Consider the following 11,154-nt stretch of genomic DNA (forward strand, 5'->3'; position numbering starts at 1 on the left):
AACTCTTCTCTCTTTCTCATTCTTCAACCATTCTTCACTCTGCCACTTTTCCTGTGTAACACCAAGAATGCTTTTGAGGGGTTTGCCGTTATCCCCATTTGTAAAATTCATTGAGTCAAGACTACAAAGACGTGCAAAAGCCACAGAATCCTTGGAGAGAGATCAGGGAAGCAGTGTGATGGAGCCTAAAGGAGGCTATGACAGCAGGCTTTTCGCCCGGCCTTCGAGTGTGGCCATTTGGAACTGCTATAAACCCTTTTTGCGTGAGGATGTAGTTGGACGACCCGTTATGCAACCAATTTCCCTTCAGAAGAAATCTGCCATGAAGCTGCTGGTGAACATACTATAGAAAACATGCAGGACATACACTTATATACACTGCAATACACATGAAAACTAAAAAAAACAAAGAAAGAAGCAGCAGATAAAAATGGTGCACATTTGGACAAATTAGAGTTTTATCTAGGAAGAGAAATAGCTGTGTTTAAGCTATATTTAGACAAATTACAACGCTTTGTATCCATTTAAAAGAATAGTTGCCACCTGACATGCATCGCTCAATGAGATAATGACATTTTTTAAAATGCTTTTTTCTCTAATTAGCCAACTCTCAATGACAATAAAATTTACATTATCCTTTGATGAGTTAAAGCTCCCAGTGTAGTCACATATGTTTTTCAATTGCTTGATGGATGTCTTGTTTTTCAATGAAACTCCTCATGTGCATCCTGCATCCAGGACTCAAACTTGCCAAGGAAGCTCCTGTGTGCTGTTTACTGTAAGCTCCTTAGAGACCCAGAAAAACAAACCTCAGACTGACTGGCCTCATTTCCCTCCGTCTGAGCAAAAAAAAAAAGCCCTATTCCTTCTGCCTGAGCAAATGGCTGAAGCCAAACAGCGCATACAGTACGTGATAATAAGGATGAACAAGTTTCTAATGGGAAAGGCGATTCATGGACCAGCGGTGCACGTCGCGCTCTCATCTCAATTGGAATTCAGACTCGTTTGCCAGGCACAGGCAGGCCACAGTTCTATTTTGGGGAGAAAGTGTGCGTAATGATTTGGCAAGGAGAGTTTGGATCTGAGCCAATAACTGGGAAAATGAATCCGCCCTGGGAGAGTTCCTGAATGTTTGTCTTTCCCCCATGTTCCTCATGTAATCACAGCGTACAGAGAATGAAATGTTATTCATTTTGACTGGAGCCAAAAGACTCTCTTCTCCTTCGGTGATGGTTCTCTTTTACAAGTGGACAGCATGATCGTCAATTAAATAAATCCTCCTGGTCTCTTTTCGTGCTTACATCTTTTTGCGACCAAATTCAGCATTATTTTGCATGCAGGGCCCCCCCTGTGGTGTTGTGCTGGGGCCGGCTTGCTGAGACAGGACTTCAGATGGCCTTTGATGACTTTGTAATTGAACGTAATTTGGTTTCCTGCCTCTGAACTAATGAGGTGGACAGAGAGAATAGTGGCAGGGAAGAATACAGTCGTTTGCAGATAGGGGAAGGGGAAAAACTGCAGAAAAAATTTGTCTCTGGAGTGAGTGCGCTCAGGTTTTGAAAACAGCTGTCACCCTACCTTACCTCCTCATCACAGTGATAATAACCACATCACTATGCAGAACAGCAGCTCTGGACTTCTTCGTTCTCTGAAAGCTAAGTGTGTCAGGGAAAAAATGATAGGACAGATGGAGGTGAAGCTCATTTATTTCTGCAATTATTTTAATTTTTCTGAAAGTTAAGTTGGTAGTGGAAAAGGAAAAAAGTGAGCGCAACCAGCCAAATGTCAGGAAGGTTTGGGACAGAAAGGGGGTGTTCACAGGATGTACTCTGCAGTGTGGCTTTGGGGGAACCTATGAAGTCAGTAAAAGAAAAAAAAATAAGCCCTTAGGGAGAAACTTAAAAGTCAAAGAGATGCGAGATGCGAGATTAAATAGCCGTGTCCAAACATTTACAAAGGAACTGTCACAACAGCTTACCACTGAAGATATCAATTGGCACTTCATCTCTGCGTGACTGCGGGTGGCGAGGCACGGTGGCGAGCAGCTGGAGTTGCACCCCTCACTTCTCTCATTCGTCAGCCTGCCAGGGGATCGCTGCATGCTGCCGAGCGCTAACTGCACACTTTGAGCGCTGCAGCACACTTTCCCACCTGTCCTACCAACGCTAATGGCCCACAGCACCATTAGCTGGTCCACAGCCTTTGCTGCGAGGTGCTGATGTATACACACCATCAGCCGGGCTCAATCTGTTTCCCTCACTATTGACTCGTCGCTGTTGTGTTGCAACTTGCAGATTCCCTAATTAGCTGCAGAGCTGGCAATGAGCACACAGGTTACCCATCCACCACCTCCATCTCTGTCTGGTAGTTGATGCTCAGTGTTGCACCAGTGGAGGGAGTCGAGTCAAGGCTCTGCATTGATTGCTGCAGAATTGTTTTTGCAAAGGTAACCTACCTCAAGAGGATGGATCAATTTGTTATGATCCTGTGAGAAATCAATGTTTGTGTGTCACACCCTGATACTCCACTGAAGGCTTTGAAATCCCATCACTAATAACCAGTGAGTCACTTCTGAAATCGGTGGGTTTTTGCTGGGAACAGATGGAATAATGGTGTGAATTTCATTTCTAAGAACCCACATCCATCTTACAGTATAAGCTGGGGATATTAATTGATGAATCTCTCATTCATGTCGTCATTTGAGCATATTTTAATTGAAGTGACTTTCATGCAAACGTAATTGCTGCCGAGTAGCCCATTAGTCGAATGAAAATTAATGCTTATAGAATATTAATTCATCTTATGATTATAAGTCATTCTGATTGTGGTAAATCCAAGAATGTGATGTAATGAGTGTCCTTTAGGGTGTATAAACCCATATATATCCACCAGACTGTAAATTATACATAGTACAGAATGTACATACTGTAATATTCCTCCCATTCAAAGTACTGTAAGTGGCCCGTTTAAATATTCACCATGATCATGATATCACACCATTACGGACAACTGAAAAATGAGAAATTGAAAGGCTGACTGATGTTTTTAATTTAATGTTAGGGAACTAAGTCAAAGTCCATTTTCATTTTTGGAAATTGGGGATACAGTTGTATGAGTTTTTCTACACCATCCCACTTTAGTGTATCAACAAGGAAAAGAAAAGGGTAAAAAAGTCGAGAGAATAGAGATATCTCACACTCACAATCCTCTTCGTTATATACTTGTTTTTAGCGCCGACAGCAAAGGCGTAAAACATTATCTGTTTCGGTCAGATGAGGATTCAAACCTGAAACATCGAAAGCATCTGTTTATTCAATTGAATTACATCCAAACTTGAACATCTGTTCATTTTACACCTGTGAAAGAGGGAGAAAGATCTCTGAAGATTCACTCAAGTCATCAATATAAATATGCAACTGTTCCAACAACTTAACAAGAATGAATAACACCCAGTAGTTTGTGTAAATACAAATGCTAACAAGTACATGTACTGTGAAGATTTGGCAGCAAGAGATTGAACCCTGGTCCCTGTCATTTGTTTGCAAGTCACTGTTGATATACTGTATATGAGTGGAAGAATGTCATGCCATGTAAACTTATGTAAAATAAGTAAAAAAAATATTGGGGCAGCAGAACAGGCTGAAAATTAACATGCAGTATTTGGCGCTTCAGCTTCCAAATTTAAGCTATTTAGTCACTAATTTTGTCTGCCATTTGGTGTTTGGCAGGAAGTGTATAGATTTATCAAAGCTTGTTAACAGTGTTATAATAATAAGGTTAGCAGGCAGCTGAAAAATCAATCATACACTACCTGCTCAGCACCAAACACAGACAATGTTAGCAATTAGCTGATGAACATGGTTGAGCGTTTAGCAGCTAACAAGCTAAAAGAAGAGTGAATATTCGACTGACATTCATCACGAAGCAAATGTCCTTAGCAAGCAGAATTACCCTTTTCATTGTTAATTATTAAATGTTATATTTTTTTATTATTATTACTGATGAATTCAAATGTAAACAGACTTTTTACATTATATGTGGTTGCAGTGGAATTCACTTTAAGATTTTACATACTAAACTTACGATGAGTATACATTTTTTATGTTTATAGATTAAACTATCCAACTGAATATAAAGAACTTAATCTCAATGTAGTGAAGTAAAATGTACAATATACAGCATAAATATAAGGAAACATATATAAAAATAGTAACGGTTTGACCACTGTATAAGACATTTTTGATGGTATCTTGAAAATCAAAAAGCAACAAGGACACTTTCTTGAAGAAGCAACTTGGTAACGTTCCTTTTATCGATATACAATGTGAGTGATGAAACATGGATGGTGGATCCCACCTGCTGTACTGTACCATTTGCATTGCCTTTGAGCCTTACCGCCTTCTTCTTCACATCACCGTCCATCAAACATGCTCTAAAAGTTTTAAACTTAACGTGATGGAACACGCTTGAATTTAAATTACATCCGCTCTACAAAGAGGTTTGAACTGACAGCAGAAAGATTGGTCGGGATTTCAGAAAATGTTGCAGGTAGCAGCAGAAGGAGATGACATAACTTTAATTTTGGGGCTTTTGTTAAACATACATTTTCACTGTTATTGCTGGGTGGCAAATCAAAATCTATTTAACATCACCAACGTTTGGTGATCTGTTGTTATGACTCAGCTGTTGTACTACTGTAACCTGTTCAGTCATTACTTAGCTTTTCCTGTGGGCTGGATGCTTACCACCCATGACTAGTGATGTCAGCGATATTCAATGGACACCTTCATCCTCATTCATTTATTTTATCATGCTGTCAATATTAGAGAAAGTGTTAACAGATAGTGACAACAGTAGCAGCAAAAACCAATCAGTGATCTTTCTTGTTCCTATCTGAACAGCAACTACCCTCCCATCAAAAAGTCTGTCTGCATATATCTGACCTGCAGCAGCTATTGCCTCAGAGATTTCTGTAATTAAAACCAAACCTTCAGTTTGCCACTGACTGAGGCACTCTTCTGTTTGGCAAAACAGGCTTTCCCATCTTCCATTTACATTTTTATACATAGCAAAGAGAATTCCTGCTCCCACAGCACTCCTTTCTCTCTTGTGTAATGGCAGAAAGTGTTCAAGACTGCAGACCTAAGAATAACATATTTAAACTTATCCCCCAGGCATATGAATAACATATGTTACTCCGTTTAGGCAGTTTCTTTTACTGGTGGCCCAAAATGGTAACAAGATGTATACATTTTAAAAATATGAGCTTCCATTATTCAGAAATCTTCCTTTCTTTGGATGGATGAGCATTTGCTGCTGTTTCAGGGACAGTTTTTCTCTTTAACTTCTGATGCATCACTACCTTTGAGAATAAAAGTGTACATACTTTGATTTTTACTTCTGGTGAATGAGCAGATCAAACCAACATGGCCTCTTGTATGTGTATTTTTTTTTATTCAAAAGTCTTGCCAAATGCAGTTTGAAATGAATGCTTCAGACCAAAGAGAGTACAGTCACTAACTCAGTAGACTGATGACTCACTCTGTGGTCCTCGCATACAATGACATCGTAATTTCAGTGCTACACTGCATCATTATAAAGTGACCAATCACATTACAAAGAACCATACAGAGGTAAAAAAGCAAAAGGAAAGTATAGGTGATGGCTGGCGCAAAAGTTGATGGTGAAGTAATTCCATTTAACCCTCATCAATCTGTTACAAACAGTCAGTCTCAAACTGCTGGCCCAGGGGCCATTTCTGGCCCTCCATCCCACTCCCTAGTGGTTTAATATAAATTTAAACTACCCCTTAATGTACAATTAAAATAAATAAAATAAAGATTATATATTGCTTGGCGAAAAATAATAGCAAAGTTCCAAGGTGCCTGCAAATGTTTAGAAGTGGTAGATTAAAAAAAAGCAAGTTCTGGGCTTTTATTTGTTGTTTGGTTGGGAACAACAAAGATGATATGAGAATGTAAAAATTTATAGGAACTGCATTTGCACAAGTATGATGTAATGGAAATATTTTCAGAATATTGTGCTTTCTTGAAGTACTTGAACATTGAAGTGGCCCTCCTATAAGAGGACAATACCAGCAGTGGCCCCAAGCCAAATTGAGTTGGAGACCCCTGATTTAAACACAACATCTGCTGCTCTTTTGTTGTAGAAAATGCCATCCTGGCCTTTGGGAATGGATCGGACGTGAAAACGGGCTCCAGCCAGCCCGGGATGCCCAGTCCAGCGACGGACAACCAGAGCCCGCACTTGGCAACCACCGCCCCAGGCGTCTCCATGGAAACGGAGCAGAACATTCTGAGAGCACAGATACCTACTCAGGTGAGACGAGATGGAAGACTAAAAATGTGATGTACAACCTTTTCCAAACAGAGAGGCCCTAATGGAGGCGGCCTCGCTCAGAATTGGGTCGCACTACACTGCAGATAACTCGGGGTGTTTGTTTTATCCTGCAGGGAGCAGCAGACGGGTGGGATTTACATTATCTGCATAATTCAGACAGCGTCAGGTACAAAGTCAGTCACACAAAGACTGAGATGAAGAGAACTGAAGCTGTGTTTGTTTGTTATCACATGCAAAAAAAATCCCTTTATGCTTATTTGTGTCCAAATTCTAGGTGTAATAAGTTTATATTATGTAATTAAAATTTTAAAAAAGGTGTCCTTTTTATACGTTTACATTCATTTGGCAGATGCTTTTGTCCAAAGCAGCAATTTATGACACAGTAGATCAAGTAGAAGCTATCAAGAGTAAGTGGCAACATGCTCAGCTTCAATGAAAACAACTTTTTGCCAAAGAAATGTAAAAAAAAAACTAAAACAAAGATGTAACGCTTCGACCTTGCTGCTAAAGGCGAGTGTGGCTCTACACTTGTCAGTAGGGAAAGAAAAATAATGATCCATATGTTTCTTAAATGTCAATTTCCTGCTCATTAGTGTCAAATCGATATGGGATTTGCGAGTTAAATAAAATTGTGACAATGACACCTTATTATCTGATTATCCTTTTGTGCACAAACACACAATAAAAACTGCAGTTTGGTAATGATGCCTCACATTTGATTATCAAAACGTTTAAATGAAGATATGTGCTGAGGCAAGAAATACTGTATATGTTCCAATACATTGGTCAGGCTCTACTGCTCACTATAGACTAACCTATTGATGTTTATCATGTAGAGAATTAAAGTAAGTGAATGAAGGAAGCTTTGAAGCTTTAAGATTGGATGTAACTTTATTGATCCCAGAGGGATCATTAGATCTCTGCAGCAGTAAAAAGATTCAGCACACAAAGCAGAGCATAAAACAAACACGTTATAATAATGAGAATGAAAGAGTTAAGATAATTAGAACAAGCTGCGGAAAACAATGTAAACAAATTTGTGTTATATAAGCTTATTCTATTGATAGTTTACACACATTAACCAGACTTTACTGGAGAGAAAAACTGATGGCAGTTTCATATAAATGTTATTTGCACCATGATTGCAAATATAAACACAGCCTTAGTAACTTAAAATGTGCAATATGCTGCAGATAAATATATATAAGAAGATGCCATACAAAAGTGTCTGTGGACAGATGGAAGTTCCTGTACCTAACTATCAGCTAATGTAGAAACACTAGTGATGGAGTGTCAGAAGTCTTCGGGGGGTTCTGGGTCCTGTAGTTGTTATCACACATCACTAAAAGTGAACAATCAGCGTGAACACAAAACTCTTGAACTGTCTCATATTCCTAACTGCTCCATCAACAATATAAACAGGTTCTTTAAACATAATTACTGTAGCCCATGCCATGAAGTGGTAAAGTAAACAACTATTAAACTCTGTTGAGCATCAATTTTAATGTGGACAGCCTGTTCTGCATTAAACATACACACAGTATCTCCGATTTTAATAATGAGGAGAGAATTATAAATAATATAATTCACTGCAGGCTAAGGAAATTTGTTCCATGCATTCAGCATGGGAATTGGGAAAAATGCTGTAGATAACATAATTGACAATCCGCCAACAGATATAAATAAACTTCACAAGCTAAATGTATAACTAGGCCACTTACTTATTTCCAGAGGGAAAGCAGAAGAAAAGGGCCAAAAGCCCAAATTACATATTCTCGCCTCAGGTCCTCTGAAGCCCCTCGTCCCACACAGCGATTCTTTCAACAGTCTGTATCATCCTCCGACTGCATTAGACTTCATATTACGGTACAGAGATAAAGTAAACAGGGAAGTGACACTTTGCTGAGCACTGACATTTCGTCACCTGATCGTCGAGTATCAACTCAGGATCAAATAAAGTGTCACCGAGTCGACACCAGTCGGAGTTAATTAATCCAGTAAATGGGCTCTGGACAGCTGCCTCAGAGTCATATCATCAGACACACAACTCTTCAACCAACATCCTGTCACATTTAAATAACTGTCACTGATAATTCAACAAAAATTAAATTAACACTGGAGATGTTGCAGTGCATTTCAATCAGACCCGTCTTGTCCACAGTCGCAGCTGAATAGAAAGGACAGGACAACTCACTGTTAGCAATGTTATTTTCAACTACCTATGTATTGTCACTGTCACCTACATGGAAGAAGAAGACAGAGTTGCCAGCTAGGAAATGTTACAAATGTTCTTTTATTAGTACAGATCTCATTTTAAACTGTATAAAATTTCGATTCTATTTCAGGTTTCAACTTCACTTAAAAATGTCAGATTGCCATTCCAAGTATCAGTTTGTCATTATCATGTTTCATTATCCAATTTCCTTTTAATTCTAACATTTAATTATAATCTGATTATCCTTTATGTAGTAGAGTAAAATAATAATTTTGTGTATTTCATCTTATTTTCCCTTTTCCTATTTATCCCCCTTATCCCCCTTAAGGTATTAGATTCTCTAGAAATAAGTAAAACAAGTTGTTTTGTGTTAGATTTTTTCAATTGTCCCTGTTTTTTAAATAAAAATATACAAAGATGATTTCAGAATTGAGAATTTAACATAACTTTGCATAACTGACGTCCAAATAATACCATATAAGGCTACACAGCCAGCCCCCTGTGTGAGGAAGTTAATTCATGAGAATGGTACAGAAGAGTAAATAGAAGAACTTTACGAGCTCGGAGATTAAAGTCCTGCTCTCGGAGATAAACAAAGGAAAGTCCATCATTTCTTAACAGTGTCTGCAGTGTGAGTAAAGAACCTGTTAAAGCCAAGGAGTGGGGAAAAATAAGGAGTACTGTTAATGCCATGTCACCTGAGGGTCGTACTGCTGCTGAAATCAAGAAGAAGTGGTTTGATATGAAAAGCAAGGCAATCGATGACCGTAATGGGAGGGGGTCAAGGGGAAGTCTCACAGGTCATTGGCTAAAAGGTGATTGTCAGGCAGTGCAACAGAGGAGGTAATGTGAAGACAACCCTAACCCCATCAAAAGCCAATTTAAATTAATGATGATATCATTAGGCTATATGATACATTTAGAACTATATTATAATTTGAACTGTACAGTCAAACAGGATGCTGTCAGCATAATTATAAAGTGTAATTTACATAGGAAATTGCTTTATAATAATACACAATCCTTCAGTGAAAAACGTGTTTGGATAACAGCAGACCAATCGCACATGGCTCCTACGAGTGGTCTGGACCACTGATAAAGTGTGTCCGTGCCTAAGAAAAATTCTGAATAAGAAAAAATCTGTGAATGCTGCAAGTTCTCCTAAATCAGTCGAACAAGCCACTTAAAAACAAATATGTTGGTACGAGTGGACCAACTCTTGCATGAGGCCCAATTTCTTCTCTCGGACCTTCATCAGGTAAAATTCCTATAGACAACACCAGTTTCATACTGTATAAATGTATATAATCCTTATATAAATAAAGGCCATGCTACTGGTGATGTTTGTATGAATTTTACCTGGTGAAAGACTGAGGAAAGAAACATAATAAACAGTACAAACGTACAAGTGATTGACAGTGTAGAGGATTAGATTTTTTCAGTTACAGTCCCACACCACAAACCTGTAAAACTAATATAAAATATAGAAACAGTTGAGGAGCAAAGGAAAACAAAAGAGAAATTAAAAATAAAAAGAGTGCAGTTGAAATCTGATGGAGGATGGAGGGAGAAGAAGCGAATAATCTAGAGATGGAGCTCGACTGATTGAAGAGTTTATTCAGAATATGTTCGCAGTGAAAAAACATCGCTAGCTGTGAAATTGCGTCTGGCTGATAAGTGGCAATGTCCTCGCCATCACTTGTCTTATTTTTTCACTACAGATATGGAAAACTTGGCCATTATACCACATAGTTGGTCATAAAAATTCTCCTGGATCAGTTTTTTCCCCCACTGCTTATGCAAAAGATGGTTCCTGGTGTGGAACCTGGAGGCAGATTAGTTATTTTTCTACCCAAAAAAAAAAAAAAAATTGATGACTAATGACAACACGTGTTTGTTTTCTTTTAGGTAAACGAGAACGACAGATTGTGGGGCGACGAGGGAGACTCCACTCTTCCCTCTCCGGGCCTGTCGGACCGTGGAGCCGAGCCCATCCGCCTTTCCCTGCTGCTGGTCCTCGGTTGGCTGCTCCTGCTGCTACTCTCCGACCAATAAGAGGCCAGTATCAGCTGGCCTCCACGGACAAACCTCCAGACCTGGGGGGGAGGGTGGGTGAGAGAGAGAGAGAGAGAGAGCAAAGAGCCATTTTTGATGCATCAAATGACGTGCGGGAAAGGGGTCGACTCTGTCCCCCCGCTCCCCCTCTTCCCTCACCAAAATCAACTTAATCTCGTTTTTGTTGAATCATGATCAGAGCAGATGTGTGTGCAGCCCCACGCCTTGGAGGAAGACACCGGAAGGGTGCCGCTACAGCACCACGGGGGGTGGGGGGAACAGGAAGAACCACAACTCATTTCTTCGCTTCACTGCCTGCCCAAACCAAAACCTGTTACGAAACACACCACTGACTTTGCTCATCTGAAATATCGTCTAAGACTCCATGGAAAAGGCCCGTGGGTTCTGAAGGTGTACAGTGAACAGACTCACTGTACGAATGCAGTGCTGGGAAAAGTCTAAAAAAAAAAAAAAGATTATATATATATATATAAAACAAAACAAAAAAAATGTTTTTTTGTCCC

General features: G+C 39.3%; 1 protein-coding gene across 1 annotated transcript in view; it reads left to right on the forward strand.

Annotated features, from left to right (window-relative positions):
- The window catches only part of gfra4a (GDNF family receptor alpha 4a), a 239,729-nt gene extending 229,071 nt beyond the window's left edge, over nt 1-10,658 (forward strand). The window contains exons 8-9 of the mRNA XM_035673634.1: nt 6,170-6,339; nt 10,484-10,658. Coding sequence (XP_035529527.1) covers nt 6,170-6,339; nt 10,484-10,630 — 317 coding nt within the window. The 3' untranslated portion in view covers nt 10,631-10,658. The remainder of the gene's footprint in view (nt 1-6,169; nt 6,340-10,483) is intronic.
- The last annotated feature ends 496 nt before the right edge of the window (nt 10,659-11,154 follow it).

This window comes from Morone saxatilis, unplaced genomic scaffold (genome assembly GCF_004916995.1).
Source record: "Morone saxatilis isolate NCDOM2014 unplaced genomic scaffold, NCSU_SB_2.0 Contig3, whole genome shotgun sequence".
Classification (NCBI taxonomy): domain Eukaryota; kingdom Metazoa; phylum Chordata; class Actinopteri; family Moronidae; genus Morone; species Morone saxatilis.